At 51.1% G+C, this 21,057-nt stretch overlaps 1 protein-coding gene across 4 annotated transcripts in view; it reads right to left on the bottom strand.

The window, feature by feature from the left end:
• Positions 1–21,057, bottom strand: part of PDE2A (phosphodiesterase 2A) — a 762,902-nt gene that overhangs the window by 75,865 nt on the left and 665,980 nt on the right. For all 4 annotated transcript variants that reach the window (XR_008889432.1, XM_056561064.1, XM_056561065.1 and 1 more), the window contains 2 exons: positions 19,669–19,780; positions 12,238–12,277 (listed from right to left, as the gene is read on the bottom strand). Coding sequence is in view for 3 of the 4 variants with exons in the window: in XM_056561064.1 (XP_056417039.1) it covers positions 12,238–12,277; positions 19,669–19,780 (152 nt within the window). In the remaining variant the exon portion in view is untranslated. The remainder of the gene's footprint in view (positions 1–12,237; positions 12,278–19,668; positions 19,781–21,057) is intronic.

The following is a 21,057-nucleotide window of genomic DNA, read 5'->3' as shown; positions in this document are numbered from 1 at the left end:
CCTGATCCCAAAGAGATAACAGCAGCAGTATAAAGATAGAACTGGAGGGGAGGTGTATAACTACTATACATCCTGATCCCATAGAGATAGTAGCAGCAGTATACAGATAGAGCCATAGGGGAGATGTATAAATAGTAGTTGTACCCCTCCCCTCCAGATCTATCTGTATACTGCTGCTGTCTCTATGAAATCAGGATATATAGTAGTTAGTTCACCTGGGTGACCTCCAGCACCAGCAGTCTAATTAGATGACCAGGTGCAGTGATCACACGCCACCCCCTCTATCTGCAAAGCCAGAGGATTCATAGGCAGCATTGAGATATCATTTTAGGAATGGAATTGCAATCAGTATGGCTGAAAACCCCCATGCCTGCCACATCAGCTAAAACAAGTAAGCACATGGCGTACACAAGAACCTCTACATTATTCTCTAATAAAAGCCTATGCAACACTATATAAGCAATAAACAAAAATTCTATTTTTAAGACCTCAAATTTTAACAGTTAATCCAACATGGAAAACGCCATAACTCTCCCTACATGACTGATGGTGCGAATAACGTGCTACCGCCATCTCCCGGGAAATCATACGTGCGCTCCCCGAGTCTTCCCGCACAGCTGCAGGTTACACGTCATACAAGCACGCGGCGGCCCCCCTGCAGGGATTCACGTGGGAATTCGATTTAGGAATGAGTCAGAAAACGAAATGTCCGTAATTCTCTTCAATTGCGGATGTGCTACGGCGCTAAATTTAGAGGACGAATAAAGTTTTTTTTCTTTTAAAGAGGAACTCTTATTCTTCTGATGTATTGCTGGTGGAAGTGATGGAGAATAGGCGGTTAAAAGAGTGCTTACCAACCAGGGTGCCTCCAGCTGTTGCAAAACTACAACTCCCAGCATGCCCGGACAGCCAAAGGCTGTCCGGGCATGCGGGGAGTTGTAGTTTCGCAACAGCTGGAGGCACCCTGGTTGGGAAACACTGAGTTAGATGGCCAGGCACAAGCTATATTTGTATCCAGACTTCATTTTATCGGCATAACCGCCTTACGTAGAATCTGCCGCCGGCGCCGTCTTCTCATTAAACCCAAGGCCGGACTACAGAAAAGCGAATGCGGAGGGGCGGGCACACTGGGGACCCCGCACCGAGGCCTGAGGAGGCGAAAAACCAAATATCAGCAAAGATTAAACTTTTTTTTTTTCTAATAAACTGCAGAGACGGCCACCGGCGGCAGAGCAAATAACATCCTCCGATAAGGCGAGATGACGCTGCGCGTGAAGAGCATTGGCGCCGAGTGGAGATCCGGCCATCGAAAGGTTAAATATGGACACGTCTGACCTTATCCCGTACAGAGTTACATTGTGTCGTATACTCCAATCACATCCAGAATTCTGCTCATAAGTTTTGTTCTCCAGAGCGGCGCTCCTTATTCTGCTGATCTCCCTTGTGACACCAACTCTCAGCTGTCTCAGCAATGAGGGTCCCAAACGGTGTTTTTGGGAACCTACTGTCCGAATTATAAAACAGGGGGGGAAAAAACAACAACCCCAAACGATCAGCATTTACAGAACTTCATCAAATAATTTCAAAATACAATGACAGAGCCAAACAGTGGGCAAATACCGCCATGAGGTGCCCAAATCATACAGCTATCCAGAGCACAAATGATACTGTTATTCAGAGCACAAATAATACTGCTATACAGGGCCCAAATAATACTGCTTTACGGAGCCCAAATCATACTGCTATCCAGAGCACAATTAATACTGCTATACAGGGCCCAAATAATACTGCTTTACAGAGCCCAAATCATACTGCTATACAGAGCCCAAATAATACGGCTATACAGGGCCCAAATAATACAGCTATACAGGGCCCAAATAATACAGCTATACATAGCCCAAATAATACTGCTATACAGAGCCCAAATAATACTGCTATACAGAGCCCAAATCATACTGCTATCCAGAGCCCAAATAATACAGCTATACAGGGCCCAAATAATACTGCTTTACAGAGCCCAAATCATACTGCTATACAGAGCCCAAATAATACTGCTATACAGGGCCCAAATAATACAGCTATACAGAGCCCAAATAATACTGCTATACAGAGCCCAAATCATACGGCTATACAGGGCCCAAATAATACTGCTATACAGAGCCCAAATAATACTGCTATACAGAGCCCAAATAATACTGCTATACAGGGCCCAAATAATACTGCTTTACAGAGCCCAAATCATACGGCTATACAGGGCCCAAATAATACTGCTATACAGAGCCCAAATAATACTGCTATCCAGAGCACAAATAATACTGCTATACAAGTCCCAAATAATACTGCTTTACAGAGCCCAAATCATACTGCTTTACAGGACCCAAATCATACTGCTATACAGGGCCCTAATAATACTGCTATACAGAGCCCAAATAATACTGCTATACAGAGCCCAAATAATACTGCTATACAGAGCCCAAATAATACAGCTATACAGAGCCCAAATAATACTGCTATACAGAGCCCAAATAATACAGCTATACAGAGCCCAAAAAAAACAGCTATATCGAGCCCAAATAATACAGCCAAAAAAATCCCAAATAATACAGCTGTACAGATCCCAAATAATACAGCTAAACAGAGCCCAAATACTACAGCTATACAGTGCCTAAATAATACAGCCAAACAGATCCCAAATAATACAGCTGTCCAGATCCCAAATAATACAGCCAAACAGATCCCAAATAATACAGCTGTCCAGATCCCAAATAATACAGCTAAACAGAGCCCAAATAATACTGCTGTACAGATCCCAAATAATACAGCTATACAGTGCCTAAATAATACAGCTATATAGAGCCCAAGTAATGCAGCTGTCCAGATCCCAAATAATACAGCCAAACAGATCCCAAATAATACAGCTGTCCAGATCCCAAATAATACAGCTAAACAGAGCCCAAATACAGCTATACAGAGCCCAAATACTGCTGTACAGATCCCAAATAATACAGCCAAACAGATCCCAAATAATACAGCTATACAGAGCCCAAATAATACAGCTATATAGAGCCCAAGTAATACAGCTGTCCAGATCCCAAATAATACAGCCAAACAGATCCCAAATAATACAGCTAAACAGAGCCCAAATAATACAGCTATACAGAGCCCAAATAATACAGCTATACAGAGCCCAAATAATACAGCTATACAGAGCCCAAATAATACAGCTATACAGAGCCCAAATAATACAGCTATACAGTGCCCAAATAATACAGCTATCCAGAGCCCAAATAATACTGCTATACAGAGCCCAAATAATACAGCTATACAGAGCCCAAATAATACAGCTATACAGAGCCCAAATAATACAGCTATACAGAGCCCAAATAATACTGCTATACAGAGCCCAAATAATACAGCTATACAGAGCCCAAATAATACAGCTATACAGTGCCCAAATAATACAGCTATCCAGAGCCCAAATAATACTGCTATACAGAGCCCAAATAATACAGCTATACAGAGCCCAAATAATACAGCTATACAGAGCCCAAATAATACAGCTATACAGAGCCCAAATAATACAGCTATACAGTGCCCAAATAATACAGCTATCCAGAGCCCAAATAATACTGCTATACAGAGCCCAAATAATACAGCTATACAGAGCCCAAATAATACAGCTATACAGAGCCCAAATAATACAGCTATACAGAGCCCAAATAATACAGCTATACAGAGCCCAAATAATACTGCTATACAGAGCCCAAATAATACAGCTATACAGAGCCCAAATAATACAGCTATACAGAGCCCAAATGATACTGCTATACAGAGCCCAAATAATACAGCTATACAGAGCCCAAATAATACTGCTATACAGAGCCCAAATAATACAGCTATACAGAGCCCAAATAATACTGCTATACAGAGCCCAAATAATACAGCTATACAGAGCCCAAATAATACAGCTATACAGAGCCCAAATAATACAGCTATACAGAGCCCAAATAATACAGCTATACAGAGCCCAAATGATACTGCTATACAGAGCCCAAATAATACTGCTATACAGAGCCCAAATAATACAGCTATACAGAGCCCAAATAATACTGCTATACAGAGCCCAAATAATACTGCTATACAGAGCTCAAATAATACAGCTATACAGAGCCCAAATAATACTGCTATACAGAGCCCAAACAATACTGCTATACAGAGCCCAAACAATACAGCTATACAGAGCCCAAATAATACTGCTATACAGAGACCAAATAATACTGCTATACAGAGCCCAAATAATACTGCTATACAGAGCCCAAATAATACTGCTATACAGAGCCCAAATAATACTGCTATACAGAGCCCAAATAATACTGCTACACAGAGCCCAAATAATACTGCTATACAGAGCCCAAATAATACAGCTATACAGTGCCCAAATAATACTGCTACACAGGGCCCACATAATACTGCTGCACAGGGCCCAAATAATACTGCTATACAGAGCCCAAATAATACAGCTATACAGTGCCTTAATACCACAATATAGTGCAGAAATAATACAGCTATACAGTGCCTAAATAATACAGCTATACAGAGCCTAAATAATACTGCTATACAGGGCCCAAATAATACTGCTATACAGGGCCCAAATAATACAGCTATACAGAGCCCAAATAATACTGCTGCACAGAGCCCAAATAATATAGCTAGACAGTGCCTTAATACCACAATATAGTGCAGAAATAATACAGCTATACAGAGCCTAAATAATACTGCTATACAGGGCCCAAATAATACTGCTATACAGAGCCCAAATAATACAGCTATACAGAGCCCAAATAATACAGCTATATTGAGCCCAAATAATACAGCTATACAGAGCCCAAATAATACTGCTATACAGTGCCCAAATAATACTGCTGTACAGAGCCCAAATAATACTGCTGCACAGAGCCCAAATAATACCTGCACAGAGCCCAAATAATACTGCTATACAGGGCCCAAATAATACTGCTATACAGGGCCCAAATAATACAGCTATACAGAGCCCAAATAATACTGCTGCACAGAGCCCAAATAATATAGCTAGACAGTGCCTTAATACCACAATATAGTGCAGAAATAATACAGCTATACAGAGCCTAAATAATACTGCTATACAGGGCCCAAATAATACTGCTATACAGAGCCCAAATAATACAGCTATACAGAGCCCAAATAATACAGCTATATTGAGCCCAAATAATACAGCTATACAGAGCCCAAATAATACTGCTATACAGTGCCCAAATAATACTGCTGTACAGAGCCCAAATAATACTGCTGCACAGAGCCCAAATAATACTGCTATACAGTGCCTTAATACCACAATATAGTGCAGAAATAATACTGCTATACAGAGCCCAAATAATACTGCTATACAGAGCCCAAATAATACTGCTGCACAGAGCCCAAATAATACTGCTATACAGGGCCCAAATAATACTGCTATACAGTGCCTTAATACCACAATATAGTGCAGAAATAATCAGCTATACAGAGCCTAAATAAAAACAGAACGCACAAGGTAAATAATACTCCAACTTACAATGACAATGTTTGCCAACCAATGTGTTTACAGCTATTACAGAACTACAACTCCCAGCGAGCCCGGACAGCTGAAGGCTGTTTTACAGCAGCATAGGCACCCTGGTTGGGAAAGAGTGGACTAGAGTATGAAAAGGATCAGTACAAGATCAGTGCAGCAAAGGATTTATACATCATTAATAAGCAGGATCCGTCAGTGAAGATTGCACTAGCGCCCCCCGCTGGTGATGCCCTGCTATCGCTAATATAAGAGGCATCACTTTCTTGCCGCTCTTTTAATATTCGCTAATAGCTGGTATTTTGCTTCTGACAAAGTGCAGTTTAATCACAGGGAGAAAGGTTATTAAATGTCAGCGCCGCGTTCTGACAGACGCCTTTAATTCACTGATAAAGCAGTTTGGTGGCTGCGACGATAATTTCAGCCCTTATTAATTTGTCCTTTTTTTATTGGAATAAATTCATATTTGTGATGGATTCTTGCCGTGGTGAAGGTAAAGAGCGCAAGACACCTTCCCAATGACTCGCTGTAATTATTTTCATACATCAGTGGAGAAACACAAAGAAATGAAGAGGCTCCGCCACTAAGTGTCTGATCAGGATGCCAAGGGGGTACCGGAGGGGTGAGGGGGTGTGTGAGGAGAGGGGGTACCGGAGGGTGGAGGGGTGTGTGAGGAGAGGGGGGGAATGGAGGGTGAGGGGTGTGTGAGGAGAGGGGGGTACCGGAGGGTGAGGGGTGTGTGAGGAGAGGGGGGGAACGGAGGGTGAGGGATGTGTGAGGAGAGGGCGGTACCGGAGGGTGAGGGGTCTGTGAGGAGAGGGGGGAATGGAGGGTGAGGGGTGTGTGAGGAGAGGGGGGGGAACGGAGGGTGAGGGTGTGTGTGAGGAGAGGGGGGGAACGGAGGGTGAGGGGTGTGTGAGGAGAGGGGGGGAACGGAGGGTGAGGGGGTGTGTGAGGAGAGGGGGGGACCGGAGGGTGGGGGGGTGTGTGAGGAGAGAGGAGCAGGGTGGACAGGTCTGTGAGGAGAGGGGGGGAACGGAGGGTGGACAGGTCTGTGAGGAGAGGGGGGGAACGGAGGGTGAGGGGTGTGTGAGGAGAGGGGGGGAACGGAGGGGTGAGGGGGTGTGTGAGGAGAGGGGGTACCGGAGGGTGAGGGGTGTGTGAGGAGAGGGGGGAACGGAGGGTGAGGGATGTGTGAGGAGAGGGGGGGTACCGGAGGGTGAGGGGTCTGTGAGGAGAGGGGGGAACGGAGGGTGAGGGGTCCTGTGAGGAGAGGGGGGTACCGGAGGGTGAGGGGTCTGTGAGGAGAGGGGGGGAACAGAGGGTGAGGGGGTGTGTGAGGAGAGGGGGGAATGGAGGGTGGTGGGTGTGTGAGGAGAGGGGGGGATCGGAGGGTGAGGGGTGTGTGAGGAGAGGGGGGGAACGGAGGGTGAGGGATGTGTGAGGAGCGGGGGGGAACGGAGGGTGGGGGGGGGTGTGAGGAGAGGGGGTACCGGAGGGTGAGGGGTCTGTGAGGAGAGGGGGGGAACGGAGGGTGGGGCAGGTCTGTGAGAGAGAGGGGGGGAACGGAGGGTGAGGGGTGAGTGAGGAGAGGGGGGAACGGAGGGTGAGGGGTGAGTGAGGAGAGGGGGGAACGGAGGGTGAGGGGTGAGTGAGGAGAGGGGGGGAACGGAGGGTGAGGGGTGAGTGAGGAGAGGGGGGAACGGAGGGTGAGGGGTGTGTGAGGAGAGGGGGGGAACGGAGGGGTGGGCAGGTCTGTGAGGAGAGGGGGGGAACGGAGGGTGAGGGGTCTGTTAGGAGAGGGGGGGAACGGAGGGTGAGGGGTGTGTGAGGAGAGGGGGGAACGGAGGGTGGCAGGCTGTGAGGAGAGGGGGGAACGGAGGGTGGGCAGGTCTGTGAGGAGAGGGGGGAACGGAGGTGTGGGGGAGGGTCGTGTGAGGAGAGGGGGGAACGGAGGGTGAGGGGTGTGTGAGGAGAGGGGGGGAACGGAGGGTGGGGGGGGGTGTGTGAGGAGAGGGGGGGAACGGAGGGTGAGGGGTGTGTGAGGAGAGGGGGGGAACGGAGGGTGGGGCAGGTCTGTGAGGAGAGGGGGGGGAACGGAGGGTGGGGGGGTGTGTGAGGAGAGGGGGGAACAGAGGGTGAGGGGGGTCTGTGAGGAGAGGGGGGAACAGAGGGTGAGGGGTCTGTGAGGGAGAGGGGGGAACGGAGGGTGGTCAGGTCTGTGAGGGAGAGGGGGGGAACGGAGGGTGAGGGGTGTGTGAGGAGAGGGGGGACCGGAGGGTGGGTTGTCTGTGAGGAGAGGGGGGGGAACGGAGGGGTGAGGGGTGTGTGAGGAGAGGGGGGGAATGGAGGGTGGGCAGGTCTGTGAGGAGAGGGGGGGAACGGAGGGTGGGCAGGTCTGTGAGGGAGAGGGGGTACCGGAGGGTGAGGGGTGTGTGAGGAGAGGGGGGGAACGGAGGGTGAGGGGGTGTGTGAGGAGAGGGGGTACCGGAGGGTGAGGGGTGTGTGAGGGAGAGGGGGGGAACGGAGGGTGAGGGATGTGTGAGGGAGAGGGGGGTACCGGGAGGGTGAGGGGGTCTGTGAGGAGAGGGGGGAACGGAGGGGTGAGGGGTGTGTGAGGAGAGGGGGGGTACCGGGAGGGTGAGAGGTCTGTGAGGAGAGGGGGGAACAGAGGGTGAGGGGTGTGTGAGGAGAGGGGGGGGGAACGGAGGGTGGTGGGTGCGTGAGGAGAGGGGGGGAACGGAGGTGTGAGGGGTGTGTGAGGAGAGGGGGGGAACGGAGGGTGAGGGGATGTGTGAGGAGAGGGGGGAACGGAGGGTGGGGGGGGGTGTGAGGAGAGGGGGTACCGGAGGGTGAGGGGTCTGTGAGGAGAGGGGGGGAACGGAGGGTGGGCAGGGTCTGTGAGGAGAGGGGGGAACGGAGGGTGAGGGGTGAGTGAGGAGAGGGGGGAACAGAGGGTGAGGGGTGAGTGAGGAGAGGGTGGGAACGGAGGGTGAGGGGTGAGTGAGGAGAGGGGGGAACGGAGGGTGAGGGGTGTGTGTGAGGAGAGGGGGGGAACGGAGGGTGGGCAGGTCTGTGAGGAGAGGGCGGGAACGGAGGGTGAGGGGTCTGTTAGGAGAGGGGTGGAACGGAGGGTGAGGGGTGTGTGAGGAGAGGGGGGAACGGAGGGTGGGCAGGTCTGTGAGGAGAGGGGGGGAACGGAGGGTGGGCAGGTCTGTGAGGAGAGGGGGGGAACGGAGGGGTGGGGGGTGTGTGAGGAGAGGGGGGAACGGAGGGTGAGGGTGTGTGTGAGGAGAGGGGGGGAACGGAAGGGTGGGGGGTGTGTGAGGAGAGGGGGGGAACGGAGGGTGTGAGGGGTGTGTGATGGAGAGGGTGGAACGGAGGGTGCGCAGGTCTGTGAGGAGAGGGGGGGAACGGAGGGTGAGGGGTGTGTGAGGAGAGGGGGGGACCGGAGGGTGGGGGGGTCTGTGAGGAGAGGGGGGGAACGGAGGGTGAGGGGTGTGTGAGGAGAGGGGGTACCGGAGGGTGAGGGGTGTGTGAGGAGAGGGGGGAACGGAGGTTGGACAGGTCGTGTGAGGAGGAGGGGGGGAACGGAGGGTGGACAGGTCTGTGAGGAGAGGGGGGAACGGAGGGTGGGCAGGTCTGTGAGGAGAGGGGGTACCGGAGGGTGAGGGGTGTGTGAGGAGAGGGGGGAACGGAGGGTGGGCAGGTCTGTGAGGAGAAGGGGGAACGGAGGGTGGACAGGTCTGTGAGGAGAGGGGGGAACGGAGGGTGCGCAGGTCTGTGAGGAGAGGGGGGAACGGAGGGTGAGGGGTGTGTGAGGAGAGTGGGGGACCGGAGGGTGGGGGGTCTGTGAGGAGAGGGGGGAACGGAGGGTGAGGGATGTGTGAGGAGAGGGGGGGAACGGAGGGTGTACAGGTCTGTGAGGAGAGGGGGGAACGGAGGGTGTACAGGTCTGTGAGGAGAGGGGGGGGAACGGAGGGGTGGACAGGTCTGTGAGGAGAGGGGGGGGAACGGAGGGTGGGACAGGTCTGTGAGGAGAGGGGGGGAACGGAGGGTGGGCAGGTCTGTGAGGAGAGGGGGGAACGGAGGGTGAGGGGTGTGTGAGGAGAGGGGGGTACCGGAGGGTGAGGGGTGTGTGAGGGAGAGGGGGGAACGGAGGGTGGGCAGGTCTGTGAGGAGAGGGGGGAACGGAGGGTGGGCAGGTCTGTGAGGAGAGGGGGGAACGGAGGGTGAGGGGGTGTGTGAGGAGAGGGGGTACCGGAGGGTGAGGGGTGTGTGAGGAGAGGGGGGAACGGAGGGTGAGGGGTGTGTGAGGAGAGGGGGTACCCGGAGGGTGAGGGGTGTGTGAGGAGAGGGGGGGAACGGAGGGTGAGGGATGTGTGAGGGAGAGGGGGGTACCGGAGGGTGAGGGGTCTGTGAGGAGAGGGGGGGAACGGAGGGTGAGGGGTGTGTGAGGAGAGGGGGGGGTACCGGAGGGTGAGGGGTCTGTGAGGAGAGGGGGGGAACAGAGGGTGAGGGGTGTGTGTGAGGAGAGGGGGGAACGGAGGGTGGTGGGGGTGCGTGAGGAGAGGGGGGAACGGAGGGTGAGGGGTGTGTGTGAGGAGAGGGGGGAACGGAGGGTGAGGGATGTGTGAGGAGAGGGGGGAACGGAGGGTGGGGGGGGTGTGAGGAGAGGGGGGTACCGGAGGGGTGAGGGGTCTGTGAGGAGAGGGGGGAACGGAGGGTGGGCAGGTCTGTGAGGAGAGGGGGGGAACGGAGGGTGAGGGGTGAGTGAGGAGAGGGGGGGAACAGAGGGTGAGGGGTGAGTGAGGAGAGGGGGGAACGGAGGGTGAGGGGTGAGTGAGGAGAGGGGGGGAACGGAGGGTGAGGGGTGTGTGAGGAGAGGGGGGGAACGGAGGGTGGGCAGGTCTGTGAGGAGAGGGGGGAACGGAGGGTGGGCAGGTCTGTGAGGAGAGGGTGGGAACGGAGGGTGGGGGGTGTGTGAGGAGAGGGGGGGAACGGAGGGTGAGGGGTGTGTGAGGAGAGGGGGGGAACGGAGGGTGGGGGGTGTGTGAGGAGAGGGGGGTACCGGAGGGTGGGGGGTCTGTGAGGAGAGGGGGGGAACGGAGGGTGAGGGGGTGTGTGAGGAGAGGGGGGGAACGGAGGGTGAGGGGGTGTGTGAGGAGAGGGGGGACCGGAGGGTGGGGGGTCTGTGAGGAGAGGGGGGGAACGGAGGTGAGGGGGTGTGTGAGGAGAGGGGGTACCGGAGGGTGAGGGGTGTGTGAGGAGAGGGGGGAACGGAGGGTGAGGGGGTGTGTGAGGAGAGGGGGGGAACGGAGGTTGGACAGGTCTGTGAGGAGAGGGGGGGAACGGAGGGTGGACAGGTCTGTGAGGAGAGGGGGGTACCGGAGGGTGAGGGGTGTGTGAGGAGAGGGGGGAACGGAGGGTGGGCAGGTCTGTGAGGAGAGGGGGGGAACGGAGGGTGAGGGGTGTGTGAGGAGAGGGGGGAACGGAGGGTGAGGGGTGTGTGAGGAGAGGGGGGTACCGGAGGGTGAGGGGTGTGGTGAGGAGAGGGGGGTACCGGAGGGTGAGGGGTGTGTGAGGAGAGGGGGGGAATGGAGTGTGGTCAGGTCTGTGAGGAGAGGGGGGCAGGGTGGACAGGTCTGTGAGGAGAGGGGGGCAGGGTGGACTGGTCTGTGAGGAGAGGGGGGCACAGATCTTTGCAGCTAAGTAACATAATAGAGATTGGGAGGGTGTAGTTATTTGGAGGTTGGGTGATGTAGTTACACAGAGGTTGGGTGATGTAGTTATATGGAGGTTGGGGTGATGTAGTTATATGGAGGTTGTTGGGTGATGTAGTTATATGGAGGTTGGGTGATGTAGTTATATGGAGGTTGGGTGATTGTAGTTATATGGAGGTTGGGTGATGTAGTTACACAGAGGTTGGGTGATGTAGTTACACAGAGGTTGGGTGATGTAGTTATATGGAGGTTGGGTGATGTAGTTATATGGAGGTTGTTGGGTGATGTAGTTATATGGAGGTTGGGTGATGTAGTTATATGGAGGTTGGGTGATGTAGTTATATGGAGGTTGGGTGATGTAGTTACACAGAGGTTGGGTGATGTAGTTATATGGAGGTTGGGTGATGTAGTTATATGGAGGTTGTTGGGTGATGTAGTTATATGGAGGTTGTTGGGTGATGTAGTTATATGGAGGTTGGGTGATGTAGTTATATGGAGGTTGGGTGATGTAGTTATATGGAGGTTGTTGGGTGATGTAGTTATATGGAGGTTGGTTGATGTAGTTATATGGAGGTTGGGTGATGTAGTTACACAGAGGTTGGGTTGATGTAGTTACACAGAGGTTGGGTGATGTAGTTATATGGAGGTTGGGTGATGTAGTTATATGGAGGTTGTTGGGTGATGTAGTTATATGGAGGTTTGGGTGATGTAGTTATATGGAGGTTGGGTGATGTAGTTATATGGAGGTTGGGTGATGTAGTTATATGGAGGTTGGGTGATGTAGTTATATGGAGGTTGGGTGTTGTAGTTATATGGGAGGTTGGGTGATGTAGTTATATGGAGGTTGGGTGATGTAGTTATATGGAGGTTGGGTGATGTAGTTATATGGAGGTTGGGTGACACAATACACAGATCTATAGAACTCACCCAAATGTGTGAAGAGGTTTTTGGCGACTTGCAGCAGGGCCTGTGGGGGCGGAGATAACATATGATTAATATTCATGAGCTCATTTACATAATTATATAACACATAGCATAAATACACTAAACACATCCAGCAGACTCCCCCCTCCCCCCACACTACTCAGCTCTAAGGGACCCCTGTGCACAATGTGGGGGGGATGACTACATCACACATCATCCTCAGCCATGTGATGAGCACTGTGCACACTAGAGGGCGCTGTGACTCCACTGCTCCAAGCACTAACCGGAAGAGACATTTCTATAAAATATACCGTTAAATCGTGTCACTCAGGATCTCCGCTATCTGGCACTGAATGGAAACCGTCCTGATTACATCCATATGATCGAATACTGTTACATTGTATCAAGTCTACACAAGGTTCTGAGAAACTCCAGACTGATACATTGTACCAAACTATACAGACAGGAGAGACTGGTGCTGCCAATCCTGTTGCAAAACTACAACTCCCAACATGCTCTGACAGCCTACGGCTGTCAGAGCATGCTGGGAGTTGTAGTTTTGCAACAGCTGGAGAAGAACAGGTTAAGGGGAACACTCAAATGCGTTGGCGTAGTAAGGAGTCAGGTGGAGGGCGAAATCTCATACCTTTAAAAGGTTAATACATAAAGTAATGCAAATTGCGTAACACGTCGTTCATCATATGTCTGGTTAACCCCTGCTATGCCAGCCCCGACCCCCGGCGTCCGCTCCCGTTATCACTCATTAATTACTTTCTGTTTTTGGTTTCTCACCTTGCGCTGTGTAACCACCTGACGCGGGAAGCCTGGGAGATGGGGGTCGGCGGAGTTAATGAGGTACGGGCAAAAAAAGGCGGAACGCGGACAAGACAAACGCCAACCTCCATCATCTATGTACACGAGACACCTAATTAACCGGAAACGGGGGACGAGCCGCGGAGCAGCGCCGTTGCACAGCGCTTATGATATCTGGTTTATTGACCCGCGTGGTGCTGGATGATGGAGCAAAACTCTGGGGGGGGGGGGGGGGGTTAAAGACTACACAACCGGACTGCTGTTATAGGGGGGAGCTCAGACTACACAGCTAGACTGCAGTTATGGGGCGAGCTAAAGACTACACACCAGACTGCTGTTATAGGGCGAGCTCCAGACTACACACCAGACTGCTGTTATAGGGGGAGCTCCAGACTACACACCAGACTGCTGTTATAGGGGGAGCTCCAGACTACACACCAGACTGCTGTTATAGGGGAGCTCCAGACTACACACCAGACTGCTGTTATAGGGGGAGCTCCAGACTACACACCAGACTGCTGTTATAGGGGGCGAGCTAAAGACTACACAACCGGACTGCTGTTATAGGTTATAGGGAGAGCTCCAGACTACACAGCTAGACTGCTGTTATAGGGGGAGCTCCAGACTACACACCAGACTGCTGTTATAAGGGGGAGCTCCAGACTAAACAGCTAGACTGCTGTTATAGGGGGAGCTCGAGACTACACAGCTAGACTGCTGTTATTGGGGGAGCTCCTAGACTACACATCAGACTGCTGTTATAGGGGGAGCTCCAGACTACACAGCTAGACTGCTGTTATAGGGGAACTCCAGACTACACACCAGACTGCTGTTATAGGGGGAGCTCCAGACTACACACCAGACTGCTGTTATAGGGGGAGCTCCAGACTAACACACCAGACTGCTGTTATAGGGGGAGCTAAAGACTACACACCAGACTGCTGTTATAGGGGGAGCTCCAGACTGCACACCAGACTGCTGTTATAGGGGGAGCTCCAGACTACACACCAGACTGCTGTTATAGGGGGAGTTCCAGACTACACACCAGACTGCTGTTATAGGGGGGAGTTCCAGACTACACACCAGACTGCTGTTATAGGGGGAGCCTCCAGACTACACATCAGACTGCTGTGATAGGGGGAGCTCCAGACTACACACCAGACGGCTGTTATAGGGGGAGCTCCAGACTACACACCAGACGGCTGTTATAGGGGGAGCTCCAGACTACACACCAGACTGCTGTTATAGGGGGGATCTCCAGACTACACACCAGACTGCTGTTATAGGGGGAGCTAAAGACTACACACCAGACTGCTGTTATAGGGGGAGCTAAAGACTACACACCAGACTGCTGTTATAGGGGGAGCTCCAGACTGCACACCAGACTGCTGTTATAGGGGGAGCTCCAGACTACACATCAGACTGCTGTTATAGGGGGAGCTCCAGACTACACACCAGACGGCTGTTATAGGGGGAGCTCCAGACTACACACCAGACTGCTGTTATAGGGGGAGCTCCAGACTACACACCAGACTGCTGTTATAGGGGGAGCTCCAGACTACACACCAGACTGCTGTTATAGGGGGAGCTCCAGACTACACACCAGACTGCTGTTATAGGGGGAGCTCCAGACTACACACCAGACTGCTGTCATAGGGGGAGCTAAAGACTACACACCAGACTGCTGTTATAGGGGGAGCTCCAGACTGCACACCAGACTGCTTTTATAGGGGGAGCTCCAGACTACACACCAGACTGCTGTTATAGGGGGAGCTCCAGACTACACACCAGACTGCTGTTATAGGGGGCGAGCTAAAGACTACACAACCGGACTGCTGTTATAGGTTATAGGGAGAGCTCCAGACTACACAGCTAGACTGCTGTTATAGGGGGAGCTCCAGACTACACACCAGACTGCTGTTATAGGGGGAGCTCCAGACTACACAGCTAGACTGCTGTTATAGGGGGAGCTCCAGACTAAACAGCTATACTGCTGTTATAGGGGGAGCTCGAGACTACACAGCTAGACTGCTGTTATTGGGGGAGCTCTAGACTACACATCAGACTGCTGTTATAGGGGGAGCTCCAGACTACACAGCTAGACTGCTGTTATAGGGGGAGCTCCAGACTACACACCAGACTGCTGTTATAGGGGGAGCTCCAGACTACACACCAGACTGCTGTTATAGGGGGAGCTAAAGACTACACACCAGACTGCTGTTATAGGGGGAGCTCCAGACTGCACACCAGACTGCTGTTATAGGGGGAGCTCCAGACTACACACCAGACGGCTGTTATAGGGGGAGCTCCAGACTACACACCAGACTGCTGTTATAGGGGGAGCTCCAGACTACACACCAGACTGCTGTTATAGGGGGAGCTCCAGACTACACACCAGACTGCTGTTATAGGGGGAGCACCAGACTACACACCAGACTGCTGTTATAGGGGGAGCTCCAGACTACACACCAGACTGCTGTTATAGGTGGAGCTCCAGACTACACACCAGACTGCTGTTATAGGGGAGCTCCAGACTACACACCAGACTGCTGTTATAGGGGGAGCTCCAGACTACACACCAGACTGCTGTTATAGGGGGAGCTCCAGACTACACACCAGACTGCTGTTATAGGGGGAGCTCCAGACTACACACCAGACGGCTGTTATAGGGGGCGCTCTGGTGATAATCATGACCACCATAATAATAATTCCAGATGATATATATAAATCCTGGTGAGAATGACTGTTCTCTCTCCGGTGGTTTCTATCACATTAGCGCACACCGCGGATCGTTCACGGGTACGGAGGGCGACACTTATAAATGAGACACATCCAGGGTTCACTCCTCGATGTTTACCAGACACTTATCTCAAATTTACATAATGATAAATCTTCACCTAATCTGCATTTATGCAAATGACGGATCCAGGAGAATCTTAGTATTCTAGAGTTCTCACAGATCCAGATACCGCGGTGACAACCACTAATTCTACCGTCACACTGTACATACGGCACGGACCCTCCATACAGCAATAACTTTCTATAACATTTTCAAAATCTCTGCTTGCTGTAAAGCTGTGTTTCCCAACCAGTGTGCCTCCTCCAGCTGCCCGGACAGTCGTTGGGGAGTACTAATGGTCACATGACTACTGGGAGGGTCCTAGAGGTCACATGAATGTTGGGGGGGTTGATAAAAGTCACATGACTGTTGGGGAGGGGTACAGAATTTAATCTATGAGAAGATGGCCAGAATAGAAGTGCACTCACACTCACAGCTGCCAGAATAGATGTGCACTCACACTCACAGCTGCCAGAATAGATGTGCACTCACACTCACAGCTGCCAGAATAGATGTGCACTCACACTCACAGCTGCCAGAATAGAAGTGCACTCACAGCTGCTAGAATAGATGTGCACTCACACTCACAGCTGCCAGAATAAACGTGCACTCACACTCACAGCTGCCAGAATAGATGTGCACTCACACTCACAGCTTCCAGAATAGATGTGCACTGACAGCTGCCAGAATAGATGTGCACTCACACTCACAGCTGCTAGAATAGATGTGAACTCACACTCACAGCTGCCAGAATAGATGTGCACTCACACTCACAGCTGCCAGAATAGATGTGCACTCACACTCACAGCTGCCAGAATAGATGTGCACTCACACTCACAGCTGCCAGAATAGATGTGCACTCACACTCACAGCTGCCAGAATAGATGTGCACTCACACTCACAGTTGCCAGAATAGATGTGCACTCACACTCACAGTTGCCAGAATAGATGTGAACTCACACTCACAGCTGCCAGAATAGATGTGAACTCACACTCACAGCTGCCAGAATAGATGTGCACTCACACTCACAGTTGCCAGAATAGATGTGAACTCACACTCACAGCTGCCAGAATAGATGTGCACTCACAGCTGCCAGAATAGACGTGCACTCACCCTAACAGCTGCCAGAATAGATGTGCACTCACACTCACAGTTGCCCGAATAGACATGCACTCACACTCACAGCTGCCAGAATAGATGTGAACTCACACTCACAGCTGCCAGAATAGATGTGCACTCCCACTCACAGCTGCCAGAATAGATGTGCACTCACACTCACAGCTGCCAGAATAGATGTGCACTCCCACTCACAGCTGCCAGAATAGATGTGCACTCACACTCACAGCTGCCAGAATAGATGTGAACTCACGCTCACAGCTGCCAGAATAGATGTGCACTCACACTCACAGCTGCCAGAATAGATGTGCACTCCCACTCACAGCTGCCAGAATAAACGTGCACTCACACTCACAGCTGCCAGAATAGATGCGCACTCCCACTCACAGCTGCCAGAATAGATGTGCACTCCCACTCACAGCTGCCAGAATAGATGTGCACTCACACTCACAGCTGCCAGAATAGATGTGCACTCACACTCACAGCTGCCAGAATAGAAGTGCACTCACACTCACAGCTGCCAGAATAGATGTGCACTCCCACTCACAGCTGCCAGAATAGATGTGCACTCCCACTCACAGCTGCCAGAATAGATGTGCACTCCCACTCACAGCTGCCAGAATAGATGTGCACTCCCACTCACAGCTGCCAGAATAGATGTGCACTCACACTCACAGCTGCCAGAATAGATGTCCCACTCACACTCACAGCTGCCAGAATAGATGTGCACTCACAGCTGCCAGAAAAAATGTGCACTCACACTCACAGCTGCCAGAATAGAAGTGCACTCACACTCACAGCTGCCAGAATAGATGTGCACTCCCACTCACAGCTGCCAGAATAAATGTGCACTCACACTCACAGCTGCCAGAATAAATGTGCACTCACACTCACAGCTGCCAGAATAGATGTGCACTCACACTCACAGCTGCCAGAATAGATGTGCACTCACACTCACAGCTGCCAGAACAGACGTGCAGCCCAAAGTCACGTGTATAATCCCATCCTGCAGTGCAGTGTGGTACAAGCCTGACCCCCGCTCAGCACAACATGGCGGTGATGGACACATTGTCTCCTGTCAGATTTTCCGTCATCTGCAGAAAGTTCCGTGAGCAGAAGGTGATGTGTCCGGCGCCCGCTTCGCCCTTGGGAGCGTTTATTAAGACTGATGGCGTTTTGCATATTAAGAAGTAGGTTAATGGCATGAAAATTAGAAGAATCCATCATAAGTGAGAGCGGCAGCTGGAAACGAGAGGGGAGGGGTCTGCAGAACATTGCACTCTCCATCTCCTGACAGACACACAGACTATTACACCTCTGACCTCTCTACAGAGCTGCAGAACATTGCTCTGACCCTCTTTACCCCTGACACATCCATAGTGATATATCCTGCAGACTATTACACCACTGACCTATAGAGATCTGCAGAACATCACTCTGCCCTCTCTACCTCCTGACAGATACATAGTGATATATCCTGCAGATTATTACATCACTGACCTATAGAGATCTGCAGAACATCGCTCTGCCCTCTCAACCTCCTGACACATCCATAGTGATATATCCTGCAGATTATTACACCTCTGACCTCTCTACAGATCTGCAGAACATTGCTCTGTCCCTCCTTACCCCTGACACATCCATAGTGATATATCCTGCAGATTATCTCACCACTGACCTATAGAGATCTGCAGAACATTGCTCTGTCCCTCCTTACCCCTGACACATATATAGTGATATATCCTGCAGATTATTACACCACTGACCTATAGAGATCTGCAGAACATTGCTCTGTCCCTCCTTACCCCTGACACATCTATAGTGATATATCCTGCAGATTATTACACCACTGACCTATAGAGATCTGCAGAACATTGCTCTGTCCCTCCTTACCCCTGACACATCCATAGTGATATACTCTGCAGATTATCTCACCACTGACCTATAGAGATCTGCAGGACATTGCTCTGTCCCTCCTTACCCCTGACACATCCATAGTGATATATCCTGCAGATTATTACACCACTGACCTATAGAGATCTGCAGAACATTGCTCTGTCCTTCCTTACCCCTGACACATCCATAGTGATATATCCTGCAGATTATTACACCACTGACCTATAGAGATCTGCAGAACATTGCTCTGTCCCTCCTTACCCCTGAAACATCCATAGTGATATATCCTGCAGATTATTACACCACTGACCTATAGAGATCTGCAGAACATTGCTCTGTCCCTCATTACCCCTGACACATCCATAGTGATATATCCTGCAGATTATCTCACCACTGACCTATAGAGATCTGCAGGACATTGCTCTGTCCCTCCTTACCCCTGACACATCCATAGTGATATATCCTGCAGATTATCTCACCACTGACCTATAGAGATCTGCAGGACATTGCTCTGTCCCTCCTTACCCCTGACACATCCATAGTGATATATCCTGCAGATTATCTCACCACTGACCTATAGAGATCTGCAGGACATTGCTCTGTCCCTCCTTACCCCTGACACATCCATAGTGATATATCCTGCAGATTATCTCACCACTGACCTATAGAGATCTGCAGGACATTGCTCTGTCCCTCCTTACCCCTGACACATCCATAGTGATATATCCTGCAGATTATCTCACCGCTGAGGTGCAGTACTAGGACTCACCTGACACTCGTTCTTCAGCTTCTGCTCCTTCTGGAAGGCCAGCGTGCTGGTGAGGACGGTGGACGTGTAGCAGAAGCAGTGCTGGATCTTGTGCTCATCCATCTCCGTGTAGCTGCGGAGAGACAGAGACATGGTGGGAAATAGGATCCACTCATACCAGGGGTTGGGGCATGCTGGGAGTTGTAGTTGTAGAGCTGGAAGGTCAGGGAACATAATGTAGATACAGATCAGTATTTATGAATGTACTGAACCTGTTATCCTCTAGTCACAGCCACAGCTGCATTCACAATTCTCTGGTGTCATGTGATCTCTTGTGTGACTCCTTACTGCCCCCTGCAGTTTCATTGCCTGCACCCAACACTGCACTGGACCAGACGGAACATATATTCCAGGAGGCAACTCACTGGCAGCAAACAGAATTATCAATGGAGCTCTGGATGGGAATAGAGCAGTGGTTTACAAACAGCGCGGCTCCAGCTGTTGCAAAACTACAATTCCAAGCATGACCGGACAGCCGAAGGCTGTCCGGGAATGCTGGGAGTTGTAGTGTTGAAACAGCTGGATACACACTGTTTGGGAAACACTGGACTAGAGTATACAACGTGATATGAGAGCAGAATAGTGAGTGCAGCTCTGGAGGTGACTGGAGGAAAAGATGTGATGTAACAGCAGAATAGTGAGTGCGGCTCTGGAGAATAAGACATGATGTAACAGCAGAATAGTGAGTGCAGTTTCAGAGGTGACGAGGATAAGATACGATGTAACAGCAGAATAGTGAGGGCAGCTCTGGAGGTGACTGAAGGATAAGACATGATGTAACAGCAGAATAGTGAGTGCAGCACAAGACAATAAGAAATGATGTAACAGCAGAATATTGAGTGCAGCTCTGGAGGTGACTGGAGGATAAGACTTCATGGAACAGCAGAATAGTGAGTGCAGCTCTGGAGGATAAGACATGATGTAACAGCAGAGTAGTGAGTGCAGCTCTGGAGGTGACTGGAGGATAAGACATGATGTAACAGCAGAATAGTGAGTGCAGCTCTGGAGGATAAGACATGATGTAACAGCAGAATAGTGAGTGCAGCTCTGGAGGTGACTGGAGGATAAGACAGGATGTAACAGCAGAATAGTGAGTGCAGCACTAGACGATAAGACATGATGTAATAGCAGAATAGTAAGTGCAGCTCTGGAGGTGACTGGACGATAAGACTTCATGGAACAGCAGAATAGTGAGTGCAGCTGTGGAGGATAAGACATGATGTAACAGCAGAATATTGAGTGCAGCTCTGGAGGTGACTGGAGGATAAGACTTCATGGAACAGCAGAATAGTGAGTGCAGCACTAGACGATAAGACATGATGTAATAGCAGAATAGTGAGTGCAGCTCTG

The sequence above is a fragment of the Hyla sarda genome, chromosome 2, assembly GCF_029499605.1.
Source record: "Hyla sarda isolate aHylSar1 chromosome 2, aHylSar1.hap1, whole genome shotgun sequence".
Classification (NCBI taxonomy): Eukaryota; Metazoa; Chordata; class Amphibia; order Anura; family Hylidae; genus Hyla; species Hyla sarda.
This window is presented reverse-complemented; position numbering and strand designations above follow the sequence as displayed.